This window comes from Pipra filicauda, unplaced genomic scaffold (genome assembly GCF_003945595.2).
Source record: "Pipra filicauda isolate LSUMZ 115617 unplaced genomic scaffold, ASM394559v2 scaffold66_size7647185_pilon, whole genome shotgun sequence".
Taxonomy (NCBI): domain Eukaryota; kingdom Metazoa; phylum Chordata; class Aves; order Passeriformes; family Pipridae; genus Pipra; species Pipra filicauda.
In genome coordinates, this window is record NW_024104831.1 from 6,718,560 (window position 1) to 6,743,152 (window position 24,593).

Here is a 24,593-nt window from a genome sequence, read left to right on the forward strand (position 1 = left end):
AATTATTAATTACTTTTTAAAAATCTCTCATGTCATCCAATGTATGATTTTGCTATTATAAAAACTGTCAAAAAGCATCATCTTAAATACACTAGAAGACAAAAGCATACATAGTTCTGCTTAGAAAGCATGACACCACAATGAAATGTGGTGGCAAATTGAGCTTTCTCTTAGTTTAATTTTCAGGAAAGGTCCCCAGAAATAACAGATAAGTGCATGGAAAATAAAATATTATTCTGTTTTTCAACTTCTATATCCCAGATAAAACCTCCAAAAATAGTTTCATAAATCTTGATATAATTAGGATAAATTACCAAAAGATAATAAGAAAAATCAGCTTCTATGTTGTGACCACAAAACTGGAAAAAACTTCTAGAGTTTGTTTGTTATGCGAGTTAGAAATTGAAATTGTAATAGCGTGGAGATCAGCACAATACCAGTAAATACACTGTGAAAACTAAAGAAGAAACTAACAAGAAAAAATTAGTCTCTTTTTCTTTCTTTTTTTCATCTCCTCTTTGCAACTGTGCAGCAGCTATGCACAACTGTACCAGAAGACATTTCTGAACAAGAATCATTCACTGAAATGCTGTTGCTACCCTGATTTAACAGCTGTATAAATTAGCCTCAACTATTAGTAAAACAGCTTTGTGCCTCTTCATTTTTTTTTTTTAATTTTTACTTGCAAGTAGTTGGTGGCAAGAGATATTTACATCTTCTTCAAAATATACAATAAGGTTAATTCTCTTTGCCAGATTTTCAATGATGAAAATGAAAAATGAGTGAAACATTTTACTTGAACCTGAAAAAAACCTTCTGAAATTCTGATACTTCTGGAACAAAGAGATTAACATTCTTCAATTAAGACAGGAGAAAGCTTTTTTCAAATTCATTTGCAGCAGTACATATTATTTCATCAGTTCAGAGATTAGATGTGGGGGCGAACTGGTTTCCAAGGCAACTGGACTAACCATGGGGAAGCCATCAGGGTGATAAGTAACTCAAAACATTTAGGAGGCACAATATGGAAATAGAAGAGAGGCTGCTGAACTGTAGCTATATAGATAAGCCTAAGATCTATTTATTTTACACAAAGTGGAATAGGACTGTTTAGAATCGTGTTTCTAATGTTTAAGCTGCAAGTTCATGAATGGTGTCTGCAAACCTGCTGTGGGGCCAGAGGAGATGACACTTCTCCCTTAACAGTACAAGCAGGAGCAGGAGATGAGCCCTTCAGTGCTCATGCAATCCAGACCACCTCCCAGCTTTCTGTTGCATGGCTATCAGGTATGGTAAACCAGGGACACGGATCTTGGCAGCAACAGGAAATCTGGAAAGTGTTCAAAACTATTGAGACGGCAGAAGTATGGGGTCTAGGCCTCCACAGGTCCCCAGTTTAGTTCCACTACAAATGCCACTGAAAATAGGTGAGCTCAACAAAAACGAACTTCTGAAGCCTGATAAGGGGTTTTTTTCAGGTTTAAAACTTTAGGCAATGCAATTTTGAGAAATACACTTAGGTAACAACGCAGAAAAATATCTCGCTTATTCACATTTATTTCGTATGTGCGAACCTAATTATCACTAAATACAGTACTTAAATACAGTACTTGATATTTGCAATTTTTTATTTGGATGTCATGATTCAGCAAATATCTAAATTGACTGTGAAAACCAGAAGGCACAAGTTTTTCAGTCACAGAGAAACCCATAATTTAGAGCAAATTAAAACATAATATGGAGAAGTAAAAATAGCTGGCCTTACATAGTACCTTCTAGATGTTGTTTGCTTTTTCCTCCTGCACAAATTGCACAACATATATCCATTTGCAATATCAATCCACACTAAAATTTGAATTCAAGGCAAAACATGAATAATACGTTCTCAGGCAAGGTTTTTAACTGAAGATATGAATATACACACAGTCAGTCTGAAAAAAATTATGATTTTGTGTCCAGAACAGGCAAGTTACTACCAGTCTGCATGGGGACGGGAGGACCATTTTCTACTCCGAAGGTGGAAGAGTCGCTTTCTGAAAAATGTGCTGTGCTGCTGCTAAGCATCTGCTATTTCCTAGATGGGGTAGAAACTCTGACATGCAGCCACAGCCCAAGGACACAACATGGAGGGCACATGAGGGTAAAATTTTTGTGGTTTTGTCAGGGCCTATATTGGATAGTTGATTTTATTTATTTTAAATACATCAATGTGGCATATTATATGCAATTGATTCACTTGGATTCACTTTTGTTATACTATACTGTGGAAAACTATTTTAGTTTTATTCTTCAGTGCTCCAAATAGCATTTCTGAAAGCTTTGGAAAAGGTCTGGGAGAGAAAAGACCAGCTCATATCATCTGAAATACTTCTCAGAGTTCAATCCTGTAAGCCGCTTCTCAACTGGAAACACCATCATCTACTGTAAAAATTCATCAGGTTGCTGTAAGAATATAAACTGAAATAGAATATAAACCGAAATAGAATAGAAACCAAATAAATAGAATATAAACCAAAACACTCAGTGCAAATAGTCCTAGTTCACATAAAATTGTCATATGCCATTACATGCTTCTTGTGTACTAATTTCTTAATTTTCAGTACTAGAAAAAAGTTTGATAATAAGCAAGATGGAGTCGCATGATGGCAAAAATATCTTCTGCAGATTCAAAGACAAAATCCTCCACATTATATAATGACCCTTACAACAACTTACACAACACAATAAAGAATACATTTTCTTAAGATATGCACACAGAGAAAAAATCCTCAATACCAAACCCCAAAATTTCAGCTTGGCTAAAGGAGACTTCACTGCACTGGGGTGAGGTGCTAACTTATGTGGCTCACCAACAAGCAGGATTCTACTGTCCCACACCTGCCCACAATTTAGCAAACCAAAACAAAAACCCCAAATCAAAGTCTATAGCACACAATAGCACAAAAAACCCCCTCTAGGTCTTATCATCCTGGAAGGTACTCAAAAGACTAGAAGTCCAGAGAGCTTCACAACAGGAAGGAATAATTATGCTAGCTTAACATCTCTGCATCAAGCCTCCCAGCACCTTCAGTTGTAGGTTAGCACAGGAAGAGTCACCGCACTTGCTGTGTAAACATGCTCTAAACAACCACAGGAAAAAGAAAAAAAGGCCACCATCTGTAAAAGACATAAACCAACATACAGCTCCCTCAACAGACTGACATGTAGATGAACCCGCCATCACCTTCAAACGTAAGAGAAAAATCCCTTATTCTTCAAATGTTGCATCCTGAAAAAAAGCCTACCAGAAGTCTGTGCTTGCCTCCTTTAGTTGCACACAGGATCCCAGATACTCAGTCTAATCCTGAAAGGAATTTTGTTTTCAAATTGGAAGCTTTCTAAACTACATCCCTGAATTACCATAAATAAAATTCTGTGAAAGCATCAAATAAGTTCACAATCTCTTGTTGTGAGGAGTATATAATTATTAGCAAATTCTGTAACCATCCATCAGCAATTAGCATTTGGAGAGGCTGTCTCAGTAAGGAAAACTTACTTGGCTTATTTTATGTAGCACATAAAATAAGACAAAATATATGACTATATTGGGAAGTAAATTAGTCTTTTATTGGGCATCAAACAGTTACAACTAGACTGCTTTTGGTACCAACCTGTCTTACTTAATTTTAATTCAGGTACATCTAATTTATATTGCTGCCTGCAGCAATATATATACATATATTCCCCATGGCAGTCCCCCCACCCTTAAATCTCTTGTTTCCAGAACACAGCTTGATAGCACAATAGAAATAAAAGGAGAACAGATTCCGGGAACTGTAATTTGTTTCCAACTTCTATTGGCCAAGCATATAATTACATCCATGACAGATAATATTTTCAAGCAAGTATCAAGTCACATTGGACTGCTGCAGAGAATAAAGTCAGCACTATCATAAAAACACTAGGAACTCAAAGCACGGGTTGAAGCTGCTTTCCTTTACTTCCTCTATAATAATTTCAGTTTCTGTTCTGCGGAAGATATATCACCGACAACAAACCCACTCTTGTCAGCCAGTTACATGGGAGGTACAATTCTGTCCACAGAACACTACACACCTTTTCACAATTTCTGAAACCTGGTTTCACAGTTAGTAAAGAGCTACGACAGTGTGGGAGTGTATTTTGGAGATGTTGAGGACCACGAACAAGTTCTCTCAAACCAAAATGGCGAAGGGAGAGAGCAGTGGTGCAGGCAGGAGGCAAATGCTCCAACATGGGTGGCTGCAGCCACAGGCTCTTTCCCCAGATTTCACTTGTACCTCAACCTCATTTACCCACAGGTCAGTGAGCACACACTGTAAACAGCGAATAATATTTTCTTTCTGTAGTATTATGACATCAATTCATCAGCATCATAAGATTCCTCAAAAGCTGTTTTACAATTTTTATTTTCTATTAAAATTTGAAGGTTTTAGTTCTACTCCTCTCTCTTCCACTAATCCCTGTTGCATAACTGAGCACTATTTCATCTTCCTCTGACTGTTTCCCTCCCTACTACTATCTGTTGTGCTTATTTTTATTCATTATGCAGACAAAGAGACATTCTAGCCACAAAGCGAATACCTCGATAAGGCCCTGCCCATGTCCTCAAGACATGAATAAGAAAGCCTATCCTGCTTAGCCTGGTTTTAAAATATTCTAGCTTCTTTATTCATTGATGTTTTATTTATCTCTCCCCCTACCCTCCCCCCTGGGGAATGCTCCACATTCAAGTTGCTTTAGAGTAGTGAAGTTAAATGTTAGCCTTTCTCACCTCCCAGTCACCACTTTCAAGTAGAATAATGGGAGAGACAACCCCAAAAAAAAAGTCAGGTTTCAACTGATATTGTGACTGAAGGAAACAGGATGGAAAAGCATCCAGAAGAAGAGTCTGGCTTAAGAAACAAATATTATCTGTTTTCACTAACTGGGGACTGCAATTCAGTAAAGTACATATGGCCTTATCAACCGGTCAAAGGAAAACACCACATTTATGTACTGACTGAAGTAAAAACCTGAAGTTGAGCACTTAAAACCCTCACAAAATCCAAAGGGAAATGAAGTTGTGCTAAGGGTGGTGCTCCACAAAGTATGCATAAACACTGACCAAGGCCCTGCCTAGAGTCAAGAATTAATTTAGTGAGTACTGCAGTCTTCCTGACTTCCAGCTTACAGCCCTAATAAGAGTGCACACAGATGCCTCCTTTACTCAGGCCTCAAAGCCTACAAGTGCCTCCTGAAGGCAGGCAACTGTCGTATTTGATCAAAAAACCAAGAAAGATCTAACTCTCTTCATGAAAGCTTATCCAGGAGAGGAAGAGATGACAGTGGTGCACTTCATATAAAAGGCCAAGTGCTTATAACACTCATCCAATATGTGGGAGTTAATATCCAATTTCCCCTTACATACAAGAATCTCTTTTTAAATCTAATAGCTCCCAACCTGTTTCACTTTAACAAGCCTTTCAGCATATCTCAGATCCCAAAGCTGCCCTCAGTGCCAAAGGGGAATGGTCTAAATATTAAGCTACATGATCATATTTGCTCTTGTGTTCTTTCTCGTGCCAGGACCTGCAAGTTCATCCTGTACAGACAATTCTTTTGGCCCCATGTTCAACCGAAAGGATAGAAGAACACAGTGTAACCTACAGCATAGTGTTTAGGTAGATGCTCTTCTAGAAAATTATGGAGGTCTGCGTCCCCTTCCTTATCACATGTTCCAAAGATGGTTATCTTTTATTTATTTATCCAAGCTCTTTTATTAACTGTACGGACAAGCCGAAGTTTTTTATAAAATTTTATTATAGATTTGCAACACATCCGGAAAGCTGTCAGCCTGCACGAGATGATATACATGCACTTCATGATCAGTAAGTAAGAAATTCCGTTAAGCATCAGCAAAGTTTTTCTGAGCATAAAGTTGATCAGCTTAGAAAGGTGAGATGTGATCACACAAAGGAGACTCACTGACTAGTAATTAAACTCGAGAACTGCTTTCAACTGAAGGCACAACACCCTCTTTGACAAAGTTGATGCCACTTGTTATAAACTGTCACCCAAAGTGCAGGATTTTTTTTTTTAGTTATAGATCTAAAGTACTTAAAGTTATTCGCTTTCTTAGTAAAATAGCTTGCATCTCTTTGAATACTAACAGATATCAAATCTGTTTCCAGTGAAGTATCAGTTCACGGTTTCATTAAAGATCTACCTGGAGCAGACATTTTCTGACACAATTCTTTTAAGGGGATGAAGAGACCATCCCACCAGCACTTAGTAAAATTAGACAGCAGACTACATGTTCAGTGCACTGTTTTAGGCTCCTTGCATAACAGACTGCAATTCCCAGGGCTGGTTGCTTTGGGAAAACAAAGTCAAAGCAGAGAAAAAAGGTGCACAGTTGTTATCATCTTAGCTAAAAAATACCCTACAATCTCACTGCTAGGCTTTTAACACAGGTGGCAAGTGTACTAGCAATTCATGCAATGGTTCCCCCTCACCTTCTAATAATCATAATTATTCTTCTATCTTTGAGAAAAATTCCCCTAAGCCACCTCAATTTGACAAGCTTTTTGACATTAAGTGCTACCTTATTTTGCTGCATTACACCACTCTCTGAAGTTGTTTGTTCCAAACTTTCCCATTCTGTTGAGTTTACTTGCTGCCACAGATCCGTGAGAAAAGGAAGCACTGTCTGTCAGTTTTGCAGCTCTCCTGATGCCATGCTTACCCTTAACAGCCGTTTTTGCTACACCCTCCTGGCATGTTTGCCCTACACTGCAAAAACTCTTGCAGTGAAAGCAAGCCCCACACCCTTGGAAGCATTATGTCTACCATGTAAATATAAACTACAGAATTTTTAAGACAAAGATGTATCTTTCAAAGCCTCTTGATGAATTACCACTGCAATATGTTATTAGTCAAGTATCTTCATACACAAATAAGTTAGTTCTTTTAATTCTTAGTTTTCTAGGTGTATAAGTGTATCTTCTAAAAAGCGTCGGCAGCAGATCTGCCTATAAATTGGCCAAATGAAGCCGATACTCCACACAACACAGACCAGAGAAAACACTTTCTCTCCTCTCAGGTGTCAGCAACAGTTTTAAGGAAAATAAGGAACAGAACATATGGCACATCTAGATTTTGTTGTCTCTCGCACAATAAAGAAGTAAGCTATCAAAAGCAAAGCATGAGATCAGAAAGATCAGTAGAGAGAAGAAGAACCAGAAAATGAAGAGCATTTACAGAGTCTTTATGGATATGAAGCTACATATTTCACACATTATTTACTTATTAGAAATAATAAAATACAATAAACAAAATCCACATATAAGGTCGCAACAAAATAAACGGTGGAAAAAATGTAGCACAGTAAAATGTTCACTCTTTTGAGTGATGAATATGCTCTATGTAAAGCAATGAAAAAATATAAACTGACAATTAAGAAAGCTTGTTTGTTTTCTTTTCTATTTTTTTAATGTAATGTAAAATGTCAAGTATGCAGCCCTAGAAAACAAGTAAACTGAGGATAAAAGAGGGAATTATGTCCTAGGCCATCAGAAAACAGCAGCCCTGGAAGTCTCCAGAATCAATCAGAGGGAGGGGGGCCAAATTGGAGAAGAAAGGGTTCAACTCCTATTTTGGATAATGCTCTAATTGAGGGACTAGTGATGCAGACGGAAGTGGTTAGCTCTTAAAAACGGGCCACAAACCTGCCCTACAGCTTCTTGGAAACCAAAATGCTGCAAGTGCAGTGCTACCGAGTACCACTGGCTTATGAAAGCCCCGGCAGGATCCAGCCAGGCAACAGTGCTGGGTGCTGACCAGGCTCCGACCCAGCCTGCACTCCCACCCCATCACCCAGCTGGGGTAGGAGACTCCACCGCTCTGCCACCACCCCTCCCAAACTCCCATGGTTCTCTTGGCTGGATTTAGCTTCCAGCAGCACAGCATTCTCAAGCTAAATCCAGATTTCTCGAGCTCAGAAACTTGCAGTTCTTAATGGCATGGATTAACTACAGGGCTTAGAGACATAAGTGACCCTTTTCACTAGAAAAATAAAATAAATAACATAAATCATATATGGGCACAAGAGGTTCACTTTAATAGAACCACTTTTAAGCCAAAGGAGTGAAGAACAATTTACTTTGTACTATCCACTATCTTTTATTCCCTTTACTCATAGTGCTACTCAAAAAACTTCTCATTAACCCCTCTCAAGTTTTATAAATGGCTGTTGGTCATCTTCAGCCATACATACTGGCCTATCTTCTGGGAGTTCTTGAGCTTTACAAAACCAGAAAACACCTCTCTCTATTATTATCAGAAAGATTTCACAGATAAACTAGATAAAATTAGCAGCTCAGTACATTTTACAAAGTTCACTGAAGGTGTACAGCACAGTATGGGATTATTTACCAGTTTAACAACAGCTTTTGAGTACTTGGACTCAACTGAGCACTAAGAACACGTTCCCATCCCAACCAAGGCTTACCTAACTGCAGGACAGCAACACCCATACAGAATTCAGCTACTGCTAAATGCAAAATGTTAGAGGGCTTTGCCTCTGCTGCAAATGAACACTACTCCTCAACAGTTTTATTTTTGTACAGGCTATTTGAAATTTTTCCTCTTAATCATAAATATTTAACTCATAATATTTATTTAAATATTTCACCCAAAATTTTTGCATTTTGTTAAATGTTACTTATAAGTTAGGTCAATCTGCTCATGTATACAATACGTCCAAAAAAACCCCTTAAAATCCTTTATTAGGTAGCTCTTTTGATTGACAGTCGTGGGCCTCTCATTAAGAAGAAACATTAAAAGTCTACTATCAATCCTTAAACTTAATTATCTGTAAGTACAGGTAAAATTTCAAGCTATATTCAATGAATTCTTGCTAAAATGCTCATATATCTTTAAACAACATTACCTATTACAATCAAACCTACTGGAATTGCTGCATAACCCCCGGATTTGCAAAACCATGCATTCTTAGAACTTGATAAATAATATAAGAGGTCACTTAATATATTTTACAAATAATAAAAGTAAAAGAATTCATCTTGGATGCAATTTAGCTGCTTCCTTTGCCAAAGTTCACTATCAGAAAAATAATTTTTCTCTGATTTAAGCCACAGAACTGCAGGATGGCAGAAGTTGGAAGGGAACTATGAAAATCATCTGGTCCAACCCCCTTGCTCAAGCACAGTACTGCTTGTCCAGGACCATTTCCAGACAGCTTTTAAGTATCTCCAAAGATGGAGTATGCACAGCCTCCCTGGGTAACCCGTACGTGCTTAGTCATCCTCTCCGGGAAGAAGTGTTTCCTGATGTTCAGAGGGAACCTCCTGTGTTTCAGTTTGCACTTACTGCCCTTGGTCCATTCACTGGGCAAAACTGAAAGATCCTGCACCTTCCCTTCAAGTATTTATATACACTAATAAGACCACCCTCAAGCCTTCACTTCTCCAGGCTGAACAGTCCCAGTTCTCTCAGCCTTTCCTCACAGAAGAGATGCTCCAGAGCTGTAATCATCTTCATGGGCCTTCACTGGACTTTCTCCAGTCTCTTGTTCTGGGGAGCCCAGAACAAGACCCAGAACTCCAGGTGTGGCCTCACCAGTCCTGAGTGCAGAGGACGGATTGCCTCCCTCGACCTGATGGCAGCACTCATCCTAACACAGCCCAGAACATCATTAGTCTTCCTTGCTATATGGGTACTTTGTTGGTTCAACTTCTACAGAACCCCAGATCCTCTTCTGAAAAGCTGAAGAGGATCCACCAACTGGGTGGCCTCCAGAATATAATGGTGCATGGGACTTTTCCCCCACGAGGTGCAGGATTCTGCATTTCTCCCTGTTGAACTTCATGAAGTTTATGTCTTCCACCTCTGTCTTCAGCCAGTTTCCAAGCTACTACACTATCTGCTTATCCAGCCCACATTTAACAAGCTTCTCTATGAATATAGTATGTCAAAAACCTTACTGAAGTGAATGTAGACAATATCCACTGCTCTCTCCTCACCTATCAAGTCAGTCATTTTCATTGTAGATGGCTATGAGGTTGGTCAGGCATAACTTCCCCTTTTAATGGTCAAAGTTTACTGGTAATGACTGTGTCATGCACTTGCAGTAAACCACAGTAAGTCTCAGCAGTTACTTTGGATCTACAGCTGTTAAGCCTGGAAACTGCTTTACTGGCCACACAGAGAGAAAGAGAGGGGAAAAAAAAAAGAAGAAAAAAGAACCCCTCTGTTTAATAGTATTTCCCTCCCACCACACCTTAAATATCAACATGAAAGAAATGTGCAAAACATCAAGAAAGCAGTTTTCAGTCAACCTACTAATAGAGAGGAGATAAAACTGACCAACTACTTCAGAGGAAAATGCTGGGCAAAGGGGAATAAAGAGTCTGGCAGTCTCTTCATATCAAAGATCATACTGAAACATTCTCATTTGTGTTAGTGCACTTTGACACACTGTTAAATTATCTTTTTCAAGAGTGCTCTAAACCTGTGGATTAATGAGGTCTCTCTGGTTCGCCCTTGTGAAAATATAGTATTAAAATAATTTGAGTATTCTGCTTAAACACAATGAAATCTACCGGGCAATCACCCAAGTCAACATTAATGAGCAAATATCTTTGGGCTTCTGAGAAGGCTGAGCTAACAGGTAAATATTTAAGTATGTCAGATTCTACACACCTAAGGAATCTAAGTATGTCAGTACCTAAATACGTCACGGTCTATCTTAAAGATGACTGCAACTTTATAAAGATGTAAAGATGATTACAAGGCTAGATAAAACATTGGGATATTTTTTATCAAAAAGGCCATGATCTAGATCTATTAGAAAGCAGTTTGATAGCATGACTTAAAAACCTCTATAGTTTATTGCTCTTAAAAAATAATGTGAATAGTGAATTTGAAATACAGGTATATTTTATCAAATAAAAGTCCCTAGGTCTACATGCAGCATAGACTGAATATTAAAAGATATCCTTTCAATGTGAACCAGCATCTTATGCCCTTGAGATTATGCACTGAATACTAAGGCAGATGGAAACTGCAGGGAGGAACATCAGAAGTTACAGATATGCACAGACTAAGAAGTGCAGTTGTATGTGTAATAACACAAGTGAGTCTCGGAGATAAATTCTGAATTCACCTCTTCCAGTGACTTTATCATATGAAAGTATCTCTTTGATCCGGCAGGTCTCTTGAATCAACTCTAGTAAGTAACTGAAGTAAAATTTGCTTCCCTCACCAGAACACTTTCTACATTAAAAAGGACACCACAGAATAATAGCTATTGCTTTGTATTGTTTCACTACAGAAATACAGGGTACTTTTTAAAATACATTATTGTGGCCTGCAAGTTCAACGGTGCTGAAGGAAATAGCAACACTTAACAGGACTAACAGACACTATTAGACAACACAGTAATCTATTAGGAACATAGAAAAAGAGTGCCTGCTATTACAATTCTTTAATCTTATTTGGAAAATGTTCAATTCCACCTTAAAAGTGGAATGCTGCCCCTAAGACTTCAGGTACCTTTTCTTTATGAATATACCAGAGATTTAATTATGCTCTTTTTCAGGCTTTGTCATCACTCACTGGCCAAGACAAATTTCTTAAGGCCCTTGTTTTATGACAAAATTAACCAAGAAAAAGACAGATAAGAGCACCGAGTTGCTGAAGCTCTTCCTGCAAACACACTTGCCTTAAGCAGAATCCACCAGACACGTTCCAGATGAAGTCTCCTTAGCGAGTTATAAAATGACACCCACAATTCCCTACCACTTCCAAAATATTTTGCCTCATATCTAGAATGCTATTTCCCTTCCTCACAGCTGCATCGCACCACGATGTCATTCTGTGCTAGCAAGTCACAGAGTGGCTTTCTCCTTAGCAGTTGTCCCCTACAAATCAGTTACTAGTTTACCATGAAATTTCTGAGCTCATAAATCCATTCACACTACTCAAGTCCTCCCAGTCACCCGTATTTTACTGTAATCCTATGCAATGATAAGGCTTCCCTATTTTCCGTCAAAAGCAAGTGTCATTAGTGTGCTCCAACTTTCTGAGACAGAACTACTGAAATTTTTAACATGGTCTTTTATCTTATCAAAGGCAGATCCTAATTTATTCTGACATATACCGCCTCTGATAAATCCATTTACATGTATTCCATTTGTCTCCCTGCCTTTGATTCTTTTAAAAGTGTTTGCTGTGCTATTGCTGTGCTACAGAAAATAAAAAAAAAGAAAATATTAATAATTTTCAGGCTGCCAGAACCACCTCTTCTCCACTTTCTGAAAAATAGCTACTGCATTTGCTCTTCTGCAGTTAAATACTATCTCTATTTTGCTAGTGTTGTTTGTTTTGAAATGTTTGCTACAAGATTTTTCTAAAATACAACTCCTTTGACCCAACCCCATACAAACCTGAGCACTAGGAGCTTCTAAGTTTCTTCTTCCTTTCACTATATGAATTTCCATGGTAACAGTTTCCACCTGTATACATTTATTTCACTCTTAATCCCGATTCCACATTCAACATGACCTACTGCACCAAAAATGAAGGCAAAATTGTAATATAAACTGAGGACGATAACTCTAATCATAACTTTATGCTCACTGCATAATGCCCAGCTTCCTTTCTTGTTTCATTTTTAATGGATAAATAGCTTTTTACTGCTTGGATTATTTTCCTTTAGAAGGTCAAACTCAGCTTGACTTCTGGCAACTTCTTATTTGCATTTAAGGCTTCTGAACCTTATGACATTCTTCATTTTTTGAACAACCACTTTTGCCACTCCTTCCAAGTCCTTGGCTAGCTTATGATGTTCTCTTTGGCTGGCTTTTTTTCTGATTAGGTCTGCAGTCATTCTGCTTGCGTATTCTGCTTTTTCTTGAGATGCAAATCTTATGCACTTTTTCTAATTCTGAATCAAAGAGCTCCCTTTGCTCTTTGGTTCAACTAATTTCAAACCATTTCCCTACAGTTTCTCAGTCTGCATTTTTGAAATCCAAAACTTTAATTGGAAACCCCTTTCAATCGAAACCACATAAACCTCTGATGCCAATTATTCAATCCAAACTTGGTTGCTACAAACAGTTATCCTAGAATGCCCTCCATGCTCATGAAACCTACTTTAAAGCAACATTATTTCGCAACATTATTTCTTTTTAGTTCAAGAACTGTGTGTGAACATTGCATCCAGGAATTACTGATCTTTAGAATTAGTAGGGAAATTATGACCTATACAAGAGTTCAAGTCTCCACAGCACATTGTGGTAGGCAAATAACTTTATCCCATCTACTGTATTCCAATAACTCCATGTATACTTAACACAAGAAAACTCTTTGGCACCTGAAATCACTGTGTATGAAAGACTCATCCACTGAAGGTACAAAATTTCAAGTCAATAATATGAGATATCCATGTACAATGCCTTCTAAGAACCAAAATAATAACTTGTTCTGGAATGCTTTATCCCTTTGCTGTTTCTTATCGCAGAGCATCCAGTCTTTGAATCCTTAATATTTACTTCTCATTCCTTTCCCTGAAAAATATATATATAAAAGGTTCTGCTTTTCATAAAAAGATCTTTCATAACAAATGCAACTGAAATAAGAGAACAGGTCCCAGAAATGCTCTATATATCCCACCACCAGAACAAAGAACCTGCTTTTTTACACTGTTAACTTTTACAAATAATCAAAGTTAGTATGACAATCCTTGCAGTACAACACATTTTATTACTGCTTAAGTCAGTAGAATTCCCCATAGTTGACAATACCTGAAAAAAGTGTAAGTTCGTTTTATGTAGCAGAATAGACACGTTCCAAGCTACCCAAGAGATAGCTCTGTATGTCAAACTACTTCACAAGTAAAGATGGATTTAAGGCAACAGACTAAACAAATTACAAACTTGCTGCCCATTTTACAGAATTCAAATACCAGCATATGATCCAGTAATATATTCAACACTATAGGAGACAGAGGCTTAGCCTACTTAATACCTAGTTTTGTGCTTTAGCCAAAACTATCATCCATTCCTAACGCTGTAAGCAAAGCATGGGCTGTGGTGTCCCACCCTTACGGGGAAGGAGTTCCCAAGATTCATAGATGCTAGTGGTCGAAAGGGACAATAAAAGACAGAGGGTCCACAAAAGCTTACAAAGTTTTATTAGTAAATTATGCACTTGGCATGGAAATTGGTATAAGTTAGTCCCTATCTCCTAGTATAAGCACATGGCAGTGGGTTTTGAACAAAGGTATAGGGTAAACAGAGTGGGGGTTAATGGGGGGGGGGGAAGTGAGGAAGAGGAAGGGTGGAGGGGGGGAGAGGGGGAAAGAGAGAGAGAGAAAAAGATTGCCAGTCTTGGTTCCAGCATTTATACAGCTGATGGGATGCCCAAGGTCCTGGGGTATGTACATGCCTGGGCTTCATGGGGATATCTTTCTACAGATAACTGTTCCCCGCCCTGGAGATAAGTTTCTTGCTTTCTACACAAATTATTTATCCTGTGTAGTCTGATCTTCTATACCTTTCTGGAAATGGGTCAGAGGGCTTTGAGGGTTCTTGGAGGCCTTAATCCCCCGCTACTGGGTCAGCCTTCGGACAACATGCCATGCCCCTTTCTCAGTCTCATTCCTGTGCTTGTGGTGTATTGTGTAGTGCTTATCTCCAGGAGCCAGAACAAGGACATTTGTCCCAGAAATGTGCTGCCCTATGTCCATATGGCCCACTTCTCCAGCCACATTTTATTCTTCAGTGTATTATTACCAACAATCCTACACTCCACAGCTATCTGACTACTGATGTTTGAGACATACACATTAGCTCTCTTATTTTCTAGGCTTCTACCCGAAAGAGGAACTGGAGTAGGGAACCAGATTTAAGGAAAGTAAAATATTCTTTCAGTGATTTCAGAAAGAGCTACAAATCTTTCTTTATCTGTAAGCTTTCATAATTAACCCATTCAAAAGTGGACAGATTTCTCAGATGCTGTAATCATTTTAAATCTAACATAGCCTCATGATTTTTCTGCAAGTCCTATCTTCCACACTGGCCTTAAACAACAAGTATCCTAACATGCACCGGTACTGCTTTATTTATAGAATCACAGCCTCACTGCGGGTGGGAGGAAGATCTGGAGATCACCTAAATCCAAGTCAGTATTCACTTAAGTAAAACACAAATAGAAGCACTGGCAAGTTTGAAGCCATGGTCTGTACAATGCTTGCAGATGGGTAATCTTCTCTTATGACTCCTATGATCCAAAATAGTTCATCAACATTATAGCAACAGGTAAATACAGTACTAAACACTTAATCAGGCAAAGAAATACTTTTTTTTAACACTAAAATTTGAAAATGTTTTCAGCATACTTTATTTTGATGTTTACCAGACAAACAACAATGATACTTTAGAGTAAATATTTCTAAAAGTAATTAGTGTCAGATTGTTTCACATTCTTTCTCCGCCACTATTTACATTCCTGAACTTTTTTTGCCAGGGTAACCCCTGGTATCAGTACAGGCTGAGGGATGGACATATCAAGAGCAGCTCTGCTAAGAAGGACTTGGGGTTGCTGGTGGATGAGAGGTTGGACATGAGCCAGCAACGTGCATCTGCAGTCCAGAAAGCCAATTATATCCTGGGCTGCATCATCAGCAGCGTGGGCAGCAGGTCAAGGGAGGTGATTCTGCCCCTCTACTCTGCTATGGTGAGACCCCACATGGAATGCTGCATCCAGCTCTGGAGTCCTCAGCACAGGAAGGACATGGACCTGTTGGAGCAGATGCAGAAGAAGGCCACCTAGATAGAGGGATGGAGCATCTCTCCAACAAGGAAAGACTGAGAGAATTGGGATTCTTCAACCTGGAAAAGAGGGGTGACCTAATTGCAGCCTTCCAGTACCTGAAGGGAGGCTTACAAGAAAGGGGGAATGGCTTCAAACTGAAAATAGGTTTAGATTAGATATTTAGGAAAAAATCTTTACTGCAAGAGTGGTGAACAGGTTGCCCAGAGAAATTATGGATGTCCCATCTCTGAAAGTGTCCACAGTGTTGTCGTGAAAGGTGTCCCTGCCCATGGCAGTGTTGGAACTATATGATCTTTAAGATCCTTTCTAACTCAAACCACTGTATGATTCTATGATTTTAGTGACAGAAATGAGGAATAACTAAAAGAACGATTCATTCCTTGAACTGATTTTTAATAAGAAAAATCACCACATAGTTCATAAAAAAAATTCAAAACAACTTTAAACACAAATACCATTTGTATTCTACACTGAACTACAGTCAGAGCACTGGTAAAATGTCTTCAAAGGCAAGAGAGAGATAAAGAGAAGCACAAGTTCCAACTCCTGAAGACCATCTGAACAAAATATGATCTGGAAAACTGGTGTTGTGGGGTATAAAATTCAGTCATGCTGCATGACAAAAGAGAGGAAGCACAACATGAGGCACAAGCACTATGATTATAATCCCTTAGTACTGATTTAGCTGAAGCATGGAAGAGCCATTTGCTATACACCTTCCTTCCTGTTACCCTTTCTCCCATCTACCCCAAAACTTACAGAGGTCTGCAGAGATGTCCCTTCACCACTGCATCCTGAGGAAGCCTTATGGAACATTGAAAACTGCAGCAGCAGCTTGAGCTAAAATCCCATACAGTACCACAAGTTACCTGCTGTCTGCCATACGGTCTGATCACATACTACCCAATCCCTCGGCTGGTAGGAGCAAGTCAGAGGAGCAGAAGGTTGCAAAACGAGACTCAGCAGGCGACACCAATTGCTGCTAACAGCTTTAAATGGTTTAACGTGTACCTGGTGCCAAAATCCAGGCACTAACTGAAGATGCAGCCATCAGCTATCAAGACAGCAGAAATTCTGGACTTGGAAAGAGAAGAGGTGAACATTACCCTTCCATTCTAATTGTACCCAGGATGGAGGAAGTGTAGCTCAAAAAGGACTATGATTTGGACAATCAATAAATTTCCATTTGCTAGAGCATGGAAAGCCAGGAGATAATGAATTCTGCACTACTGGCAATCCTTGTCCAATTAGCCCGCAGTGTTTGGGAAGCGGCATAACAACCCAACCCTCAGGAAACCCTGCAAAACTCAACAAAAAAAACAATAAATCACCAAACTGCTGGTTTGGTGGGTTTTTTTGGTGGGTTTTTTTGTAGAAAAGTATCCCTGGCAAAACTAGGGTATTTTTTCCTCAACACATCTACTTATCTTTTTCACCTCTTACACTCACCTTGGAAAGCTTCAGTTCTATCCCTGAGCACAAACGCAATACCTCATCACAAGAGCAGGCCAGGGCTGATAAAGCTCCCACCTACACACAGAACTACTCATATCAGTGATGCCACACTCCAAATACCTAGAAACTCTCCAAGCCTGCAGCGGCCCATAGGCTGTCACTTACTCCTAAAGGGACTTACAACAGAGATGAGATCAGCAAATATACCCCATAATCCCAGACCAGAGCAAATGGCCCATGGAGGATGGGATCTCTGATAGCAAAATTACAGACTGTAACAGAGTAGGATTTCCTGCATGCATTGACTTGAATGTTTATAGTGAGTTTGTCAATAACTGGGTCATCTTCCTGCTCGGGAGACAAGCAGAATTCAGTCTTTATCAGTCTCATCCTTCTGCCTATACTTCACTACTTCTCATAGCCCCCAGCATTTCCCCTAGAGGGACAAAAAGTCCCTCAACATGTCTACCTGAAAAATCATACAGAAAAATAGTCCAAAGATGTTTATCTAAATCTGCTGAGACCTTCAAGTAACAACTTTATGACAATAACTATCCATGGATTTCACAGGTTACACATACAAATGCCAACTTTGTTAATTATTTCAGAGCTCACCTGCAGGAGGAGAGTGAAGGTACAATAATGCAAAACCAGCACTAAACATCTAGAGTTTTGGTTGGACTTTGCACACCACTATCTAGCAGAGTAGTTAAGTACAAATTGCTTCATTTTCATAAACAGAAATTGATTTTCAACAGTTCAGAAAATACTCCTACATTGCTTTATATTTTCCTCTCTCAATCACACCATAATAATTCAGCAAATTATTAATGAAACCAGTTATAACCACTAATACACAAAATAGTGTAGAACAGAAAAATTCTTAAGTAGTTGCTGTCTATTCAGTTAGTAAGCATCATCCCCACATAACAGATGGGTACAGGGAGTTACTGGGTAAGTTCATCCACTAGCACTGTGCAAGGGGACAGAATGCAAGTCCCCCATGGTGCCTACACTGCTCACTGATACCTATCTGCTAGGCAGAAACCTCTTGCCAGAGCCAGTTCACAACCTCCTAGCAGTATGTTGAATTGGCAATGCTGTTGGAGAAGGAGTGCAGGAGCCCAGAGACTCAGAAGCCACGAGGACTCACCAGGGGATTTTCCAGCTGCCCTTCCTGGGTCCCTGCCCGCGGCAGCGTGGCCCAGCAGTGACCTGATGGCACTGGCAGCCTGCCAGGGCTTACACCGCTTGACACTGCCAAGGGAACTACAGAGCATTGCAGAGAAAAGGGAGGAAGGCTCGAGAAGAAGCTTTTAATTTTCCACAACTTTTGATGCACTTCTTCCTCCTAGTGCAAGCTTTCCACATGGTATCACTTCTGCTTCCCCACATGACTAAAAGATTGCATGTACTGGAGGTACCACAGACAAAAAAGCAGGGGCTCTCCCAAACCTCCCAATCCCTCCTACAATGTTCACCCCCAGAGCAGCTTTTATTCTATTTTCTTCCTATCTACAATAAAGATGCTACAATAATTAAAGCAATGATTCTTTTACTTTGTATAAGCTTGTTAAGAGTGCTTTATGCTTAAACCCATGACAAATGTACTCTTTCATTATTTACACAAATGACTTTTAGAGCATTTTCCTGATGGACTGTTATTATTACTGTATAATTTGTAATCTGAAATGAACATAGCATGAAAAACTTGAAAAAAAAAAGATTTATAACTAAATAATTGAGAAAATGCTCTTATAGCACTTGGCATGACAGCATGATTCAGACAGACAACCACAATATACTGAAGTAAGAATGTCACAGTTAGCTCTTTCAGAAACAGCAGAAAAATCTGACCAACACAAGAATAAGATCAGCAGAGTCACTTTCTGGATTATCATTTGTTGGAACCATCATAAACAACTGGTAGACCTTTAGAAGCGAGATCATCTTATCTGTTAGTACAGCCTGCAGGGGAAGGAAGCGAGGTGACAACTTCCATAATTCTTTGTAATAAAAATCTTCTCTTCGCCTCCCCAAAATTCAACAAAACTACCTAGTTCAATTATGGGAATAATCTAGAGGAAGCATAAACACATAGAATTTTTGGTTCATGATGCAAGCCTGAATAAAATACTAACAAAACAAAATAAAATGCACTATCTTGTCTTGGAATGTTTTGTTTCAGTGTAAAAAACAGTCTTTCAAAGCATGAAGAACACAGGACTATTCTTCTCTCTCCACCCCACAATAAACAGATGTGAATACCTGGTTGCTTCCTTCAGATGAAAATTTCGTAATACAATATACATCTTACCCTACCTTAAACCATATGCAGTGTAAATGCAGATTTTGTAAATCCCATTACTTCAAAAGGGGAACTTCTGTTCATTGATTTAGTGATTTTCATTGCTAAGCTCACATAATGAAAATAGTCAACTTCAATTACATATTTTTAATTTTAGAGTGTTTGCATTTCAAGTACTCGATGATATATGGCTGTTTTAAGAGTCATTTCTGCAAAAATTACTATGTTTTTGAATTGTCCATTTGAGACATCTAGCATCTTCAGCCAGGCCAAACCACCACATACATGCACTAAAACAACCTTGGAAGTAAAATACTCAACCCCGAGACTCAGCAGTGAAAAGCTGGTACAACAAAACATGACTAGTTATTGACTAGTTATTCCTTCTTGCACTGAAACATACTCTTAGCTGTAACTTCAAGGTACTTAAAACTACATCATAACAGCTCTGCAAAATACACACCTTTCATTAGGTATTTCAGTCAACTGACTTCACCTTTCTGTAGCACTAAGATATACTAGATAAACATGTATTGTTTTAAAGTTTTAAAAAGTGACAATGCTACTAGAAAAGATGACACAGAATACAGATGCAGAGTATTAACAGTCCTCCACTACAGAATCCCACTCTATTTCATGACAGAGTCTTTAAATACAGGTATTTTAAAGAATATCTGCTGAGAGCTGAGGAAAAGCCATTCAATCTAAAGAAGTTGTGATTTCAAATGAAATGAAACAAGCAGCACAAAGGCCACCAAATACCCACATCGACATTCCACCATGTGGTTACAGTTCAGTCTTGGAAGCCAAAACATGCATGCTAAATTCTCAAACTTCACAAACGCAGCTGTCATTCTCAATTTCCAAGAAGTCTAAGAAATTACACGAGTTCATCAGAGCTCGGCTGCCTTACTTCATTTAAGATTATGTTCACTGGTTGACTGCAATAAAAACATGTATCAAAAGATCCTCTACAATTTTTTCAGAGAGGAGATCAGATGTCAAAATCTCCTTCAAATAAAGCTGCATTTGAAAATTAACCAACATAAGAAACTTTACCTTAATTGGAGCCCGGCTGAACTGTATTTTTCTGTTGGCTGGGATTTCGTCTTCATCTGGCAGTCCATTAATTTCAGAATATTCCATATCAGGTTCATAACAGTTATTTTCATCACTGTCATCTAAATCATCCTGTTCTGTACCTGTCTCTCCCCAGTCAGAATTATATCTGGATCGTACCCGATACACATTATAGTCAGAGTGCATGTACACGTGGGAACTCTGAAAATTAATCACATCTTCATTCACATCTTTTTCATTTGTCTCATCATAATGGGACTCAGTAGTATCTGAAACCGCATCTGTGGCAAAATCACCACCTGAAGCTACATTTCTTGTTAATTCTGCTGCTTCGGGTCGATCAAAGATACCTTCTGTATTTTCTGACTGTTCCTTTTGTTGCACCAAAACTCCTGCCTCTGTTTTTGACTTACTCCTAGAACAGCGGTCCACAGGTCTTTCGCTGTCAAGCATGCTGACCAAATCCTGTTGACCTGTTGCAGAGCTCTCAACAGAATCAGCACTTGCCTCTGTCCTCTTCTTTATTTCTTCAGTTGTTTTTGAACCTGCTGAAATGCCTGTAGACACTTTCTGTCTTGGTGTTGAAGGCGTGTTAGTTTGCTGAGAATTCTCAGCAGACATCACGCCTGTACTCTGTTTGGCTGGGGGAGACCATGTGCTAGCCTCTTTCAAAGGACTGAAACCCTCAAGGTTTGCAACCGGGGAGGAGATACTTGTGACACTAGATGAGAGGTTTAGTGGATAGTGACCGGTTACAGAGTACTCTTCGTTGTTTTCTGACTTTTCTACAACGATTGCATTGTGTGAGTCGGTGTTTTCAAAAACTGCGCTGAGCTGACTCACAGTTGGAGAGACGGTCTCTGTCCTTGGGCTAAGACTGTCCAGTGAATCAGTGCTGCCTCTGTGAGACTTGGAGCTACACCACTCATCTGGAAGCTCGTTGGAAACGATTTTCTCTTTCTTTGGGGAATAGCGATTTGAGTGTCCCATTTCATGAGCATTTCGCTCAAACATCTTTCGAGTTTCAGTAAACTTGGAATAGGAAGGACCATCATGGATAGTATCAAATCTACTAATCCTTTCTGAGACAGATGATTCCAATTTTACAATTGAACCATCTGCTTTTTCTACAAATTCTTTAGGCCTAATTCGTCTTTGAGGTGATGCAGGGCCACCCTTCCCCCTGGTTTTAGGGGCAACTCCAGCACTTTCAGTGGGCTCCATGCCCATCTGCATAAATAAGTTCTTGATCCGATTGACATTTGAGCCGTATTTCCTTCCCCTGCTCTGCGAGGCCTCTCCTTCCTCTTTCGCTTTTTGGTCTCCATCTGATTTCGGTTTGTCAAAGGTGCTTTTCAGCGCCTGGAACTCAGTTCTGTAAGCATTTCTGTGAGGAGAGGCACTTCGGAGGGTTGATCTTTCTCCTGAAGACTCTGTTTTCATCATGTTTACTCCAGGACCACAAAACCTGCTTGCATAGTTTCTCTGGCACCACTCTCAGTAGTTTGTCACAGCTGAGATTCCGCTTGAGGAGTGTTTTTCCTCAGAGGCCACTGCTCTTCAGCAGGAACATACTCGACAGAAGATCTGGAGGCAAATATCTAAACACATGCAGCCAATTCCGACAAAGCAGCACGACCAAGGACTCAAGAACAAGGGCTGATTCAACCTGCAATAGAAAGGAGGGTTTTCTGAACCATGTCAGGTACTGTTACTTTAAATGTCACAATTTCCACCTACTGTTATTTGAGACGTATACAAAAAAATACTAAAAAAACCCCAAAAACCCAACCTGTGCAGACACATGAAAACTTATCATTACAAACTTTTTCAAATTGACTTTTGAAAAATTTACAATCTATAACATCATTCCATAGTGAAAGAACAGATTATCACATCTTATCATTCACAAGTACCATGGCACAAATACGCACGCAAAGGAAAGGCAATGTGACACGAAATGCGAGCCACTGCAAGACAATCTTTCCTCTCTCATAGAAACATAATGGCAGAAATACAATCAAAGGTAATATGCTTAGAAAGGCAAGTTAAACATCAGCTCGAGGGAATTCAAAAAAATGCACCCAAAGTTAACATCCTCAGCTGACATGGTAAAGAAAGTGAAATCCCGTTAGAGAAAGTTGCCCCTTGTCACGGGCAGCGGCTTTAACACCTGGAAGAGCCTGGAGGTGCCCAACGCGGAGACGCAGAAACGGAGCCAGGGGCTGGACCCGCTCCCGTCCCCGGCCCGAGGGGCTCGTTCCCGGTCCCCGCAGCCCAGCGAAGGGCAGCACGGCGGTCACCCAGAGCCAAACCCTCTCCCTTCTCTTCCCTTCCGTCCCTCCTCCCCAGCCCTCGCCCTGCCGCGCCGCCGCCGCTCCCCCCGAGGCGGGGACGCCTCGCTCTGCCCGCTGCACACACGGTGCCGGCACCACCGCCCGGAGCCACCGCGCCCTGCTCCCGCCGGTCGCCACGGGCGACTGGAAAGGCCACGCGGCAGCGGCTCTCGGCGAGACCCGCCGCTCTCGCAGAAGGCAATAAACTTAACCCGAGCGGACAGCGCTGGAGCCCCCGCGGCGGCTCCTCCCCGGGCAGCCGTGCCGCGCCGCCGGGCAGGAGCCGCGGGCGGCAGCACCTTGCGGCGGGGCAGTGCCCCGGCAGCCGCCCGCCGCCCCCGTGGAACAAAAGCCCGGTGCCAGGGCTGCTCCTCACGGAGCCCGGCGCCTCTCCCTCCGAGCGCGCACCCCGCCTTACCCAGCCTACAGCCGCGACGGGCTCCCCCGACCGCCCGGCTCAGCGTTGCCCCCGCGCCTCCTCTGCGCAGAGCGGCCGCTGCCGCCGCCCGCCTGACAGGAGGCAGCAGCCGCCGCCGCGTCGCCTCAACGCCATTGCAGGCAGCGGCGGCGGCGGCGGCGGCAGCGGGGCACGGACACGGCTCCGCGCGCACACCCGCGGCGGCGGCGCGGGGGAGGCTGAGGCGCCGCGCCCGCCGCAGCCGCGCTCCCGCCGCCGCCCGCCCCGCCGCCCTGGCGCGGCCGCCGCGCCCCCCCCCCCGCGGGACGCGCCCCGAGCCGCCGCCGTCGCCCGCCGCGGGGCCGCCGCCCGCCGCCGCCGCCCGCGGGTGACAGGTGCCTCACCTCCTCGGAGAGACTCGGTGGTTCGCTCCGCCGGCGGGGCGGGGGAGGCGGCGAGCCCGCTGCAGTCCGGCCCGGGGCGGTGACCGCCGAGCGGCGAAGGACGGGCCCGGCCGCGGCCACGCCGCCGGCGCCGATCCCCGCTGGCTGCCCCCGCCCCGGCTTATCCCCTCCTTCCCGCCCCGGGAGCGCTCGTTTCCAGCCTGACCCCTGCGGACTGGGCCGGCTCGGCACCCGCCCGTGTCGGCGGAGACAGCGCGCCCGCCCCCGGCGGGAGGGGCAGTGCCCCGGGTCCCGGGAAATCTCCCGCTCCTTCCCGCTGCGGGAAACCCGCGGTCGCGCCGGGCACCGGGCGCACGGAGAGCTCCCTGCAGATCGAGACCCGGCGTGTTCCCTCCCTCTGTTGATCCATTCACCCAGCCCGCCCCAGTGAGGAACGTGCTGGTGACGAACCCCGGGAAACCGCGCACAGCTCCGTTGGCATCGCTTGTTCTGGCAGCTCCTGACAGGGACGGAGGATCTCAGTGGATCACCCCTGGAGCACAATCACAACCAGCATGCCTTTGTTGTTCGTTAGCTGGGCGAGTTTACCACAAAAATGTTTTGGCTTTATGCTGCGAATAAGAAAACTTAATTGCGGAACATGAAATCTCTAGGTAATTTGTAAAACTGGCAATCCAAGAAGGTAATGACTGTTAATCACATAGCAACTCCTAAGCAAAGTTCATTAAACTAATTGCATAAATATCCAGAAAATG

At 41.5% G+C, this 24,593-nt stretch overlaps 1 protein-coding gene across 6 annotated transcripts in view; it reads right to left on the minus strand.

Annotated features, from left to right (window-relative positions):
• The window catches only part of PPP1R9A (protein phosphatase 1 regulatory subunit 9A), a 137,808-nt gene extending 113,627 nt beyond the window's left edge, over positions 1-24,181 (minus strand). For 2 of the 6 annotated variants that reach the window (XM_027749226.2, XM_027749225.2), the window contains exons 1-2: positions 23,456-23,598; positions 20,681-22,370 (exon numbers count right to left, since the gene is read on the minus strand). In XM_027749226.2, coding sequence (XP_027605027.1) covers positions 20,681-22,147 — 1,467 coding nt within the window. In that variant the 5' untranslated portion in view covers positions 22,148-22,370; positions 23,456-23,598. Of the gene's footprint in view, positions 1-20,680; positions 22,371-22,874; positions 22,899-23,455; positions 23,601-23,838 lie in introns of those variants that run through there. The other 4 variants (XM_027749222.2, XM_027749223.2, XM_027749221.2 and 1 more) reach the window with 4 other exon arrangements.
• Between the last annotated feature and the right edge of the window lie 412 nt (positions 24,182-24,593).